The 15,658-nt window shown below is 40.2% G+C and overlaps 1 protein-coding gene across 1 annotated transcript in view; it reads left to right on the top strand.

Annotated features, from left to right (window-relative positions):
• NCOR2 (nuclear receptor corepressor 2) overlaps positions 1-15,658 on the top strand; it is a 432,386-nt gene that overhangs the window by 202,853 nt on the left and 213,875 nt on the right. The window contains exons 5-6 of the mRNA XM_018557336.1: positions 2,637-2,816; positions 6,712-6,825. Of these exons, the coding sequence (XP_018412838.1) occupies positions 2,637-2,816; positions 6,712-6,825 (294 nt within the window). The remainder of the gene's footprint in view (positions 1-2,636; positions 2,817-6,711; positions 6,826-15,658) is intronic.

Here is a 15,658-nt window from a genome sequence, read left to right as displayed (position 1 = left end):
GGGGGGGGCAGGTGCTCTCTGTTGGCTTCCTGCCACTGAGACTTAGGTTTCCCTCACATGGGATGCATTTTAAAGTCTGTTCTGGAAAAACAGAAGAATCCTTACCCTTTCATCGCCAGATCAACATGCTGTACTGGTTCCAAGCGTACAACAACAGGGTCATTGTGCACTTTTTTTGCTGCTATCGAGTATATTGTCACAATAGGCTTTTTGTCATATTCATGACTTTAACATTCAAGTATTTTGCCATGCAACAGTTGACTCTGGATACAAGCTCGTATTTTAGATGACATTTGTTTGTTGTAAGCTCATTGTATCCTATCCTGCCCTGTAGAATATGCTGGCATTTTAGAGTTCATTGAGATTAGAAGGGGAAAGTTCATAAGTGCAGACAGAAAGTTTTAATAAACCCTGCTTAAGTTGAGCATTGCAGCTGAACCAGGACCGCTAGGGTTAGGCACTGTTGAGCAACCTCACCCAACTGGCTTATTTTCATGTTGCAATAAGTTGAGAAAGTTTATATTAATGAAAATGTTAGTAGATTGGTGTCATGCCCATCTGTTGGCTTTGATTACCTGGGCTGAGCATGCAGATCAGAAGTTCTTACATTGCTCTGACTTCATTTGCTGCATAGTTGTCCTGACTCAGTGACTCAAAGCACTGAAGTCATTAGATCAGCATGACAGCCGGGGAACAAGCATTTCTACAAAATAAAAATGGCAGCCTCCATTTGCCTATAAGCTTGGATTTAGAAAGTGATCTTTTATCATATTCTTCATTACTTATATAAAGTACATTACTTATTACAGTACATAATGAGCATTAAAGAGGATGCTATAAAGCAAGGTCTGCTTATTACATCAGGAAACCCATCTCCATCAATTAGCAGTTGTCAGGAGCAGGTTTTATTCTGACACAGTTACAGGGAGAAATATAAGAATGAAGTTGTAACCTTGTAGTAAATCTTGTATAATCTGCCTCACTACTAATGTTTAACACTTGTCTTGCTGCTTAAAAGAGAGCTATGGCCGAACCTTTTCTTTTGCCATAGTTCTCTTTAGGGTCACAGGAGGACATATACTAATGTCCTCCTGTGACCCAAAACTCAGCATATAGCGGGCTGCAGCCGGGACAGATCCCGGCAATATTGTCGGGATCCCCCCTACTACCTGATTGACAGCTGGCTCTGCCTCTCTGGAGGCAGAGCCAGCTGTGCCAACCGCTCCTCCGTCTGTCCCTCCAGTCAGTGTTGGAGGAATGGAGACGGGAGGGGGGAATGTAGAAAAACCTTATCTAAGCCCACAAGAAGGCTGAGACCGCAGTAGTTACAAAGAAGGATCGGAATAGCACTTACAATGGATGCTGTTCTTGATGTCTAAATGTTTTAGCTTCCTGCAGAATCAGCAGGTCCCCTGAGCAATGGCCCTGATTTCCTGTTGTAGGGTGGCTCCTTGTCCCCTTTTCCTTGCAGGGTCCTATGGAGACACCCTTGTGTGCTAGTAAGCTGTGTGTTTCCACAAACAAACAGGGGCAGCAAGGCAAGCCACATCCCTGCTCCCTACTGCTCCCTCCTCCAAGATAGTAGATGGACAACAGAGACAGCTCTGTCCCTTGTGATCTTGTACTGGGCAGGAAGTATCCAGTATCTGGATTCATTATTGAAAAAAGTTTGAGAGTTTAATAGTAATTTAGATAAAGCCAAAAATGTTTTAGCAAGTCAGGGAGATATTTGCATATCTGCAAACTAAAAAGAATTGCTACACAGTTATAAATAATAATTGTAAACATTCCCGCATTGTAGTCTACATGTGGATTACCTTCTAGGGTCTGGAATCATCAGTCTAGTTTTTAGCATTGTTTTGCGATATCTACCACATATACACCATTGGACATTGTTTAGCATTGTCTACCTCGAATATAGTGTTAAATATAATGAATGGTTGTCATTGTACTGGTTATTTTATAAAAATGTTGACAGCTCCCTCAGAACATGTTTGCTACATTTTGGAATGTATGGTAATAAATAAACCTACTAGTTCTACAAAAATATATACTATAATTAGTTAAGAACTTTTCTTTCCTCCAGTTTTTTACAAATCAGGCTTGGTGCATGTATACAGAGTTCTGCTTTACTGTCATACAGATTTGTGACGCTCCCTCTTCTCATGGTCTGTATGCCAGGCAATTTTGTCATCCCTCTGCTGAATAAATGAATAATATTAGTGGCAAGATATTTCACACCACTGATTTCTATTGGTGACATGCTTTTTATATTTTAGGCCTCTAGTAACTGGTTTGTAGTCAGTCTAAATAGACTGATAGATATGTAATGAAAATATAAAAGCAGAATCATTTTTGCAGCAGAACTAAGCAGGAAAATTCAGCCTGCATAATTAACAAACATCAGGGCTACTCCATTTAGATATACTTACATCTATTCAAAGAAACAACTTGATAAGGTTATTTATGTCAAGCTTATTACATTCTGAGTGTAGATTCTTTTTAAACAAGACAGATTTGTTTCGCTTAGGTTTTTCTTTCTCTCATAAAAGCCCATCTAAGGATTATTTTGGACACAGTATAATAATTCTGAAGTGAAGTGGTCACATGAGTAAAACTGTGTTTACCATTTCTAGGATCGCTGCCTGACTGGGAAACTGGAACCTGTGTCTCCTTCAAGTCCTCCACATGTGGAAGGAGATTTAGATTTGCTACCCAATCGCCTTTCCAAGGAAGAACTGATCCAGAACATGGACAGGGTTGACCGTGAAATCACCATGGTAGAGCAACAGATCACCAAGCTCAAGAAGAAACAGGTCAGTTTATTGACACAGTTCAAATGAGTCATTGTCAAAGATAAACTTGTAAATGCATTGTGATAAAATAAATACCTATAACAGTATTTTATACTTATATTCAGGGATAACTTTTTTAAAAAATCAGGAATAATTTACATACACTGTCTTCTCTGTGCAATCTCCTTTACATTTAACAACTATGTAGTAGGAGAGCCTACCTAAACAATCCATTCGGTATATATTCAGTTATTCAGTCATGTAGACCAGTATTTCTCATTGCACCCTTTATAAGTATACAAAAATATCACCTTTAAAATGTAAAAACTGACTTGTAACTCACACACACACACACACACCAAAAAACACACACACACACACACACCAAAAAACACACTGTGGAGGTAGCCCCTTCACCTCCCCTTTCACATCACAAGCATCCCCTCCCCATCAGGAGCCTCCATCCTATCAGAACCCCCCTTCACATCAGAGTCCTTGCTTCACTACAGTGTGGCTTCTGCAGCATGGCAGAGGGCAGGAAGCATAGGAGGTCTGGACGAGACGCAGATTGCGGACTTCCTCTTCTGAATGCAGGGGTAGGGCCTGGATGCAGCCACCCTGGATTAGCATCATGCATTTTCATGGTGCTGATGGTGGCTCGCCTTTTCTATGGAAATGCATAACACTGTGCAAAAATTTCAAGGCTACCCTAAAAAAGCCAGAAGGCACCCTGGTTCACAAAGGCTGATGTAGACCATTGCGCTATACTGTTGGTATGTGTAAAGGAGACTATTGTCAGATTAAAACATGTTTGGACAGCTTACATCTACTTAAGATCTACTAACTTAGTTAAACAAAAATGTTCAAATTTATGCTACCAATATTTAATTCAACACATTATGACTGACATTGGAACTTGTGTGAATGTGAGCCTACACAGACTTCTTTACAGTTCTACCTAAAGTCTATCAACTGTGCAATCAGATTGTAATATATGGGGCCAAATCTTTTGGGCATCACCACCAATGCAATTTAACTGCTTTAATGACCTATTTAGAATAGAGTGTGTGTGTGTGTGTGTGTGTGTGTATATAAAATCATTTTTATTTTTTATTTTTTATACAGAGAACATTTACACTGAGCTAACCTTATGGATCTAAATACAGTATTTGCAGTGGCTATACAAATTGTTTGCTTCCTTGGAAGTTTTCGTGTTTTGTTATAGTGCATCACGTTACATGGGATTTGATTTTGGTGGTCTAAAATTCATTAAAATGACCCCCCCCCGTCCCCTCCAAATAGCTGACTCCATAAGGAAATACATTCCCTTAAAGACTCATCCAGATAATCAGGGGTTAAGTTAAATATTTTCCAGTCACATTATTTATTGAATAGAGATCACCTGCGAGGAGACATGGGGTTTTAAGTGATTGTACTATAAATACATGTCTGGAGGGACCAAATTCTGGTGAGTCACTATTGTAGTATAACTTACACAACAAAGACAAAAGTGCACTTCATGCACATCCGTGAAAAGGTGATTACAGCGCACAAGTCAAAGAATGGATACATTGGTGTACAGTTAAATCAACCATTAAAGTACAACCCCAATGCCAAAAAAGTTGGGACGCTGTGTACAATTTATATAACAGAATGCAATGATTTGTAAATCTCTTAAACCCATATTCTATTCACAATCGAAAACAGAAAACATATTAAATGTTTAAACTGAGAAAATGTACCATTTTAAGAAAACAGTTATTTTAAAATTGATGGCAGCAACACGTCTCAAAAAAAGTTGGGGACACAGCCATGTTTACCATGGTGTAGCATCCCCTCTTCTTTTAACAGCACTCTGTAAACATCTGGGAACTGGGGAGACCAGTTGCTGGAGTTTTGGGAGAGAAATGTTATCCCATTCTTGCCCGTTCTAACTGCTCAACAGTCCTGAGTCTTCTTTGTATTTTTTGTTTGAAGATGCGTCTAATATTTTCAGTCGGTGAAAGATCTGGACTGCAGGCAGGCCAACTAAGTCATAGTTGCAGTATGCGGTTTAGCATTGTCCTCCTGAAATATGCAAGGCCTTCCCTGAAAAAGATGTCATCTGGATGGGAGCACGGACTGGCGCTGCTGGGGCTAATATATATATATATATATATATATATATATATATATGTTTCATAAAAAAAGATGTTTTGTTGCAGCAGGCAACATGGCTTATTCCAGGTTTTTTCTGAGCACCTTTGGTTATCTGTCCTAGAAAGACTTAGGACTGAAATTTGAGGATTGTGTTTCTCTCATGAACTTTATTAACATACAATGGAGAAGCCAGGAATATAATCCTTTAACCCCTCACAGCCCCTCCTAACATCACAACGATGAAGTAGAAATGTTAACCCCTAAGAGACCAAAATACCCTAACCCAAGTAAAAGCAATTTAAACTGCAAAAAGCTTTTTTATTTCTTTAGCTCGTGCTATGTGAATGGGAACATGTCACAATTACAAAATAAGTGTTAACGCAATTTGGCTGTGACAGTGGAAATACACTTTAACCGCCTCCTGGCTGGCCGTTGTACTTAAACAGCCAGCCGGGAGCTTCCTGGATGTAGCAGACCGTCAAAAGACATCCTGTTGGTCCCGCCCGGGAAACTGGCCAAATTTAAAAAAAGGCAACGATGCCTGTTTACATACAATACATGGTACATGGTACACATCTCCCTCTAAACCCCTCTCCGGTGTCAGAAGGCGGAAGCGATGTATATCACATCACTTCTGCTTTCTTGTGTCACTCTCCAGCTTCAGAAGCTGGATAGGAGCTGATGAAGCAGATCTCTGCCTCATCAGCTTCTTTGGGGGTCCCTAGGTGACATTACCCTGATGTCTCCATAAAGAGGATCTGTCGCATCTCTTTGCTATCACATAGAGGGTTTCTTAGCCCCCTATGTGATGATAATAGTGTTAAGTGAAAAGAAATCAAAGTTGCAAAAAAAAAATTAGTCACACATGAAAAAGAAATTTTAAAAACCCCACAAATTTTTGAAAGTCCCCACCCAAATATTCGTGGGGTGCGCATACGTGCGAAAATGACTATTGCGCCCATTACGCCACACATGTTACATATCACCACAGATGTTGCAGTGTGAGCAATAATTCTAGGGCCATTAATCACTGATGACACAAAACTGATGAACGGTAAAAGCTTTGCCTATGGTCAATTTTGGGTATGGTAAGTTTTTTTGCGATTTCGCGTGCGTGCACAATTTTATGGCTTCAGGTGTTTGGCGTCTATTTACATATTTTATATTTTACCCAACAATTGGGTAATAAGAATTAATTGGTTCCTAACAAAATGTAAAAAAAAAAACTTATTTTTTCTTCAACATTTTCTGTAGTTTTTCCCTAATATAGTAAAAAAATAAAACCCCCAGTGGTGATTAAATACCACCAAAAGAAAACTCTATATGTCCCAAAAAAAGGTATACAATTCATTTCAGTACAGCGTTGCATGACGGAATAAATGTCAGTCAAAATACTGAAAAATAGCCTGGACAGGAAGGGGGTGTACACACCTGATCAGCAAGTGGTTAAGCATTTACTTGTCTAACTGCTCTAACTACATCCATCTAGAAAATTATAGATTGCACATACATGTAAAATGATGTGCAAGCATTGCAGAGCACAAATGTTACATCACAGCTGACATGAGTGAGCATAGTGAATGTATTAGAGCTGCCTTGATCGGCCTGTGACAAAGAAAAGCAGCTGTTTATGGTTATCAGAGAGTCACTCACATACATAATGAGTTTACTGTGTTCAGAACCTCTTCTGAAAATCTCCAAGACCTCACTCCCAGTGGGCACTGTAATACAGTCTATGAAACCACAGTAAAGTGGCTTTATTTATTTTTTTCTTCAGCAACAATTAGAAGAGGAAGCAGCCAGACCCTTAGAGCCGGAGAAGCCCATTTCACCTCCACCAACCGAATCAAAGCATCGTAGTCTGGTCCAAATTATATACGATGAGAACAGGGTGAGTTGGCTGCCATTGTTAATTTTAGTGCTTTTATGTAAATTTGTACATATTTCTGTGTTTACATTGGTGATTTCTTTGCTTACTTTTAAGCTTTTAAGCAGATCACTATGATGTTTAATAGTACATCCTTTTAATTTTTTTTTTATCTATATATTTAGTTTGGTCGTAAATGTTTTCCTTTTTAGCAACTATTTTGTTCTGATTTCAGCCATTTTCTCTTACTGGAAAAAAAAGTTATGTGATGTTTGAGATTCACCATCTGTTATTGGCCCTAGAAGTCATGGTGGGAAATTCAAAATTTTGTCACCGGAACAGGAAGGAATAGATGGGAAAACTTCCTGTTGTGTCTGGTACAGATAGTGAAGAAAGTTGTCCCCAATGGGACATGGGTCACACAAAAAAAATGTAAGAAAACAGGGATTTTAAATTTGTTCTATTATTCTATTCAAAGCTTTAAAAAAATGTTTTGGCTATAGAGGCATACATATATATCAAGTACCAAGTAGTCTAGTAAGACTAGACAAAAATTCAAAAGTTAGAAGGCAGCTGTCATTTGTAAGGAGCACACAGAGCTCTTAGGATTTGAACATCTCCATTTTAATGCATTATTTTGTTTTGATAAATATATAAAAGTGATGTACCGATACCATTTTTCCAAGTACAAGTCTTGATACTTGTCCCAAGTACTCACAGATACAAGTACTGATACATTTTTGTTTATTGTCATGTGACAGTTTTTCTAAAACAATACAGACTAATGATTTCAGGACAGTGGTGGAGCGCCAGAGCTAGACCCCAGCTGCAACCGCTGCAACCCTGGTAGTTCTCGTGAAAATGCCAAGTATCGGCACTGGTATCTGGACATCCCTAATATTTGGTCTTGTAAGGCTCATGCTGATCAAACTTTTGCACACTTTCAGGTTATGTTTTTTTTTTTATTCTTTTTTTGTAAACGAACAGTGCAAGTACCTTTTTAAAGTGATGTAAACCCAATCACGGAAAAATCTCATACAATCTTTAACATAATTGAACATGCAGCTTTAATTGAAAAAATACCTGGTGATCCTGCCATGAGGTTCCTTGTTCAGGCATTACCTGTTCTGTGGTGACAAAACTCTGTCCCTGTCCACCAATTGCTCTCCTTCATTGTCACACAGTCACATGCGCTTCCCATGAAGACCACAAGTGGCCTATTTGAGTTGCATGCCATTGGCACGGTCCTGGGTTGTCTCCATTAGCAAAGCCGACTGTGCAATGACATTAGCTGCTGAAGTACATGCATGTAGACAGGATATTAAAGGAGAACTATGGGGTTAGGGCTTTTCCCCATAGTTCTCCGAAGGATAACGGGAGGACACAAACTAGCGTCCTCCCGTCACCCAAAGCTCAGTATACCGCGAGCTGCAGTTCGCGGTATACTGAGACGCCACAGATGAAACGGATCCCGACAATTATGTCCGGATCCGCCCAGCTGCGTGAGTGACAGCTGGCTCTGCCTCTAGATAGGCACCAGCCAGCTGTACCCGCCCCCTCCCCATCCGTTCCGCCAGTCAGCGCTGGAGGGTCGGACAGGGGAGAATCCAGTCACTCCCCTGTCACGGCTCTCTGCAGTGACAGGATCGAGAAGTGAGCGAGCGCCGGTATGTGTTTGCTCACTTCCCGATCTACTGAGCAGACCTGTGACCGTTTCATTGTCACAGGTCAGCTCAGATTATGAGGCTGAGTGAAAAGCACTCACCTCATAATTCTCCTTTAAAGAAAGAGGGTGGAAAAGGTCAACATCATTAAGATACAAAAAGGGTAAAAAAAAAAAGTGAAAATATTTTCTAAAAGAGAAAAACATGGCATATTTTTATGATACACAATACTTGAGCAAACAAATTGTCATCTAGAGTTTACATTTACTTTATTTATTTGACTTGATAATAGTCTCTTGCAGTCCCTGTTTAACAGAGCTCAGAGAGAGGTAAGGAGCTAACTAGGGATGCAATGCTACCGATACTAAGTATTTGGGCGAGTACTCGTACCTGAGGTTCCTGAAGGGGGCCTGGACCCGGAATCGCAATAATCGGAGAGCTGACATACAGTTAGATGGTAGAGGTTTCTGGTCTGCATGCCTCACACTGTGGCTGTTCTTCTAACTCCATACTGCTGTTGTGATTTCTGCTACTGTAGGCTTCTCACCATTATTTGCAAGTACAATTCTTATTGCTTTTTACTGATCAATAAAGACTTCTACACTAGGGAAGTGCTCATGTTTGTTTCTTGCCATATCTGTATCCATCTACGTAGAGCATCCTTACCTCCTGAGGAAGGCCCTACTTTGGGTGCTAAACGGGTTGTTGGTCAATATCTCCCCGTGATACCTTGACTTCATAATAACCCCTGTATTACATGGATTATGTCAACGTCTTTTGGATAATCTTTATATTTTTTTAATATATATTTTTGTGAAATGACCATAAGTGGTGTTTTCTGATTTGAACAAGGATTGTAAAAGGTGGTATGGTGCCCTGGTTAATTACATATAACTTCTCTTCATTGGTACAAGGAAGGGTTTCTGGCAAGTATGGGTTTTCCATTTTTCATTCTAAACTACAAAGTTTATAGCTTGGATTTCTTTCAATATGTCCAATAATATGCATGAATGTTCCATTTCTGTGTTGTGATCTTGGTACAAAGAAGTTATATTAAGTAGAAGATCTGTATATATGAACTGAACGCTATGTGACTCAGACAGTTTTTGCTGGTGTTTGTAAAAAAGTTAGCTAAAAACTTGAAAATGTTACAACTCATACATCCTCTGAGATTCTCTTGCTCCTGCATGATATTAAATTTAGAGGCTTCACAGCTGTCTGTTCTACTTGAAAATACCCTTCATAAATAGGAATAAGTACCAATATATTTTTTCTTCTATACAATACAGAGAGCAGGGTTTTGTGGGAGCATATATCAGTAAGTCATTTGTTATAAAGAAGTGATTATGAAGTCGCAACATAATTTCATCAGAGGTTTTCCTAAAGTTCTCCTCAGTGACTTGGGGCATAAATGTATTTAAAGACATCATCGAGTCTGTCAAAGATCTAATAGTTCAGGGAGTGAGGAGTGTTGTCAGCTATTAAATGCAGAACTGCTGCTTGATCTTATTGGAAGCTTCCTCCTTTTATTGTGCAGCAAGGTTCATCTGAGGACAGCAGAGATTGTTTTGACTCTGCTACATCTTGCGCACTGTCTCCTTGAATCTCCAATTATTCTGAGCCTGTTAAGGTGTTACTTCTGCACAAAGAAAAAAATTAAAGGGCATGTCAATACACTATGAAGCACAAGAACTTAGAATTGTGCATTGTAAATTTGTAGAACCTGTGGTTCCCCATCTCCAGAAAATAAATTCTCGTGGATCTGTAGCAACACTAGGAAACTGTTTTACATGATAATTTGTAAATAAAATCATCTATCGAAATGCAACCCACTAGAGAATGAGTTCTTCAGAAAAAAAAATCAATCATCTCTCTTTGCCGCTGTCATCCGGAAACTGACAGGATGACAGCGGCTCCGTTCTCCTCACCGCTCAGCCATCCTGAAACGCTCAGCCATCCAAACACCGGAGTGATCAGACGATCACTCCGGTGTTTGCTCTGCACAGAGGGATCGTTAAATATCATTGATATTTAACGATCCCCCACGCTACACAGAGCCGCTGTCATCCAAAAACTGACAGGATGACAGCGGCTCGGATCGGAACACCGCTCGGCCATCCTGAATTGCGGCCAGCCGCAATACAACGCAATACACTTTTGTAGGTCCGTATGCCATACGCCCTTGGCAGCGAAAGGGTTAAATCAATGGCCTTGTATCCTTGAAACGTCAAAGTACCTCTATCTGCATACAATTATTTTGCAGATCCCTTCACAGAACTCTTATCTGTCATACTCCTAAATAAATACCCTTCAATTACCAAAAATCCAACCAATAGGCTAATCCACTTTATAATTATGGCTGCAAGAATACATACTGTGGTTTAATGGAAAACCACAGTCCTCTCTTATATGTTAACATAGTTAGCACATAAGAAAACTACATTGTGTTCTGTAAAAAAAAAATCATATACTGTATAGAGAAGATAAAACAGCATTTTACAAAATCTGGCAGCCTTGGATCAATATTTTTACAATATTCTCTTTCCTTAAAAAGAGTTGGTACTCTCCTAACCCCTCTCTAGCCAATGGCTATATAAGTTACTCACCCTCTCTGTTGTGGTGATCATTGTCAGCAAGACCGAATGTGTAGGGAAATCCTTAATTTTAGAGTTGCCACAATAACAAGAGATACGGGTGAATCTTTCAATGAGGACAATTGTTCCCATGATAGATGTTTTAAAAGGGGATGTCCCCTCACTTTGTAGAGATTCTTCTTACTCATGAAGGGAAATCCCGCTAACAGGACACAGACGGCAAGAAATAAACTGACGGGTTTCTAAACTTTTCTCCTACTGCATCCAAAGCTAAAAAGAAAAGTTTTGGCTGTACACACATTTTGACTACATGTTGCCCATCAAACCATTAGCATCACCTTGTTTTCAGTGTACTACAAATGAGGCTGTTGCCAACAAGCTGTCATATCTCTCATTAGCAAAGAGATCTAATAACTTTTGTAGCTCTAGCCTAAACATGCTTAGTTCTCGTATGTTGCTTGGTCATTGCTCTGATTGCAGTATTCCAGGAACTCAACTGTCATTTGTAATCCTATAATATTATACTTTTGCTACACTATTTGTTTTTTGGACTCATCTAGCCACCTGTATGGGGACATTATTATTTTCTGATACCCTTGTTCAATAAAGGGTTAGCAAAAATGTTTGAAAATAAAACCATACTTTGTAAATATATTTAATTTTTGCAAAGGAGGTATTCTGTATATTTGTTATTTAAAATAAAAATTAAAGTAGACTCCATACATTTGTTTCGGTGCATTTGCATTGTAGTTCCCAGTCACAACTGTAAAGTGGGCTGATCGCATGTGTCTCATAAATTCCTTCATGAAACTCATGTGATCTGCTGCAGGCAGGAGGCTCTGTATAATCCAATGACAGCTGCCACTGCCCGCTGTTGTTCAGAAGTAATCGCACAGCCTGCTATTACTTGCGGATGACTGTACCTGGACGCAGACTGTCTATATCCAGGTGCAATCATCCTCAGGTAATCGCAGGCTGTGAAATTACGTGAATCTGGAAAGAAGGCTTACTATTGTTTGTTGTACAAGGGTAGAAATGTTCATATGATGCTAAAGGTTTTTGTAGGATCGTGCAACAATGTGGCTGATAAGTGACTGCACTGCCTCAGCAGAAAAGGGAACTTTCTGGCAATGAATCAGCCAGCACTAAAACAAGGTTATGAATAAACACTTTGGAGGTTGTAGATTTTAAAAGCCAAGTCAGCAAACGCAACTCCCATATTTCCTCTCAGGTTCCCTTTATTAGATTCCCATTAATGCTTTACGTGAGCCTTTTTCCACAGTTTGCACTTTTCCATTGTTATGTTTTAACGTGATCTGTAACAGTAAAAAAAGGAATTACTTCCAGTATATACGCCACATCATAGTCTGAGTAGCAAAAATTTTATTTTGTAAAGTGATGCGCAAACTATTGAAACTATGTACAGTTGTGCTCAAAAGTTTGCATACCCTGGCAGAAATCGTAACATTTTGGCATTGATATTCAAAATATTACTGATCATGCCAAAAACAATTAAGGATAGTGATCATATGAAGCCATTTACTATCACATAGTTGTTTGGCTCCTTTTTAAATAATAATGGCATTAGAAATCATACAAATGGCCCTGATTAGAAGTTTACCTACCCTGGAATGTTTGGCCTTCTTTACAGACACACAAATTGACACACACACAGGTTAAAATGGTAATTAAAAGGTTAATTTCCCACATATGTGGGTTTTTAAATTGCAATTAGTGTCTGTGTATAAATAGTCAATGAGTTTGTTAGCTCTCACGTGGATGCACTGAGCAGGCTAGATACTGAGCCACGGGGAGCAGAAAATAACTGTCACAAGACCTGCGTAACAAGGTAATGGAACTGGTGATGGAAAAGGATATAAAAAGATTTTGAAAGCCTTGAAAATGCCAGTCTGTACTGTTCAATCACTTATTAAGAAGTGGAAAATTCGGGGCTCTCTAGATAAAAAAGCTGAGGTCAGGTAGACCAACAAAGATTGCAGCCACAACTGCCAGAAGAACTGTTCGGGATACAAAGAAAAACCCCCAGGTAACCTCAGGAGAAATATGGGCTGCTCTGGAAAAAGACGGTGTGGTTGTTTTAAGGAGAACAATACGACGATACTTGAACAAACATTAGCTGCAGAAGAACCCTTTACTGCACCAATTCCATAAAAAAGCCTGGTTACAATAGGCCCAGCAACACCTTGACAGACCTCACAGCTTCTCACACACTGTAATTTGGAGTGACAAGACCAAAATAGAGCTTTATGGTCACCACCATTAGCGCTATGTTTGGAGAAGGGTCAACAAGGCCTATACCGACAAGAATACCATTCCCACTGTGAAGCATGGTGGTGGCTCACTGATGTTTTGGGGGAGTGTGAGCTCTAAAGGCAAAGGGAGTCTTGTGAAAATTGATGGCAAGATGAATGCAGCATGTAATCAGAAAATAAAGGCAGACAATTTGCATTCTTCTGCACAAAAGCTGTGCATGGGACGCTCTTGGACTTTCCAGCACGACAATGACCATAAGCATAAGGCCAAGTTGACCCTCCAGTGGTTACAGCAGAAAATGGTGAAGGTTCTGGATTGGTCATCACAGTCTCCTGACCTCAATATCATTGTGTCATTCTGTGGAGGTCTCAAAAGTGCAGTTCATGCAAGACGACCAAAGACTTTACATGACCTAGCGGTATGTTGTTAAGGTGAATGGGCAGTTCTACCACCTGCAAGATGTCTGGGCCTCAGACAACTATTCCAAAAGACCTGCATCCTGTCATTGATGCTACAGGGGGCAATACATAGTATTAAGAACTAAGGGTACGCAGACTTCTGAACAGGAGTCATTTAATTTTTTTTCTTATTTGTTGCCATGTTTTGTTTTATAATTGTGCCATTCTGTTATGATCTACAGTTGAATATGAATCTCATAAGAAATAAAAGAAATGTGTTTTCTTTAAAAATGGTACAAATACTTGACACACTGTCTACTACTTTTAAACTACTACAAATCGGAGGCCCTTAATATTACGTTTCCCTAACACATACTTGGTTTGGTAGGAATACAATCCTAAAAATGAACGTGCTCCCCAGACATCCCTTCCAGGCGTTATCGATTGCCATTCCACCTACCTTTCTGCGAGATGTGTGACGGGTCTTTCTGCGGTTCGTCTGGGCGAATTCCCTGCCTCATATTGCCTCTAAGTTTTTGGTGCTGCCCAAGTTGTGTGGGAGATTAGGTTTTCTGGACCCAGTGCTCTACTATCAGGCTACAAACCTTTCCAGAATATTGGAATGGACACGGAACTCCTCTTTTAAATGGTGAATACCATTGGAACAAGCGGCTTATAGATGGCCTTTGTGGGGAATTCCCTGGTTGGAAACTCGTCACTTGGGGATACTATGCACTCACCCCTTGATTGGGCCATCGGTGAAGCTATTCCATGCAGTGTTTGGTACTCCAAATCTAGCCACTTTGCGGACCCCTGTTATTGGTCGCTCTTGATTTTTCCCCTAGCTGGAATGATCTGCATTTTAAATGCTTTTCTGAAGCTTCCAGAATCAGACTTAAGGATTTCGCCTCAGGGTCTGGTCTGGCCTCCCTAGATACAATACGCAACATGATAAGTCCACCTTTGGACCCTTGGAGGCTTCAACAGCTCCACTTTATTTCTATTTTGTTACCCTTGGGTGTTCGGTTCTCTCCGCGAACATGGTTTGACCTTCTTTGCTCTGAGAATGATCCAGTGCTCGATCCCCTCTCTCTGACCTACTCTCTATGAGTTTCAGATGCAACCTTCGGAATCTTTCGTCATTCCGTTTTTGGCTAAGTGGGAAAGAGATCTGCAATTAATACTGACCCCCAGGACCAGAGGGATCACATCCTTTACATTTCTCACCATGCCTCTATTGCAAGTAGGGTTCAGGAAACCAATTACAAACTACTCTCACGCTGGTACGGGGTGCCTTCTGTGTTACATAAGAATTATCCCACTATACCTGTTAAAAAAAAAAAGAATTATCCCACTGTTTCTTTGTGCTGGCGCTGTGGAGAAGCAGAAGGCACACTACTTCATGTGTTCTGGTCCTGTCCTCTTTCTGGACTGAGGTCAGGGATGTGGTGAAAATGCTGACTGGGGATGATCTGGGGTCCGACCCTGTGGCCTATCTTCTCCGCCTCACAAATTTCATGAGACGCCAATATATGAAGTTTTTTTTGATTAATTTCTTGAATGCCGACAAGCAGTGCATTTCCGCCCTGTGGAAGCAAACGTGTCCCCCTACTCGCGTCTTATGGTTTTCCAAGATTAAGGAGATGGAGTTCATGGGAGAGCCTTACTGCCTCCTTGTACCATCGGGAAGAGATGTTCAATCAAACTTGGTTTTACTGGCATGACTTTACCTTTTCCGATGATTAAAAAAATGACATGTTGCACGTTGACTCCTCAAATGACTGAGCCTCTCGGGTTCTGTGAACTCCAGCATGATTGCCTTCTTTTTCGTTCCTCTAATGGCCTTTTCTCTCCTTTGGTCGTGATGAGCCTGTTCACCTCCCTTTCCCTTCCTCCCACCCCCCTTTTTTTTTCCTGTCCCACCCCC

Source organism: Nanorana parkeri, unplaced genomic scaffold, assembly GCF_000935625.1.
Source record: "Nanorana parkeri isolate BGI_ZX_2015 unplaced genomic scaffold, ASM93562v1 scaffold13, whole genome shotgun sequence".
NCBI lineage: Eukaryota > Metazoa > Chordata > Amphibia > Anura > Dicroglossidae > Nanorana > Nanorana parkeri.
This window is presented reverse-complemented; position numbering and strand designations above follow the sequence as displayed.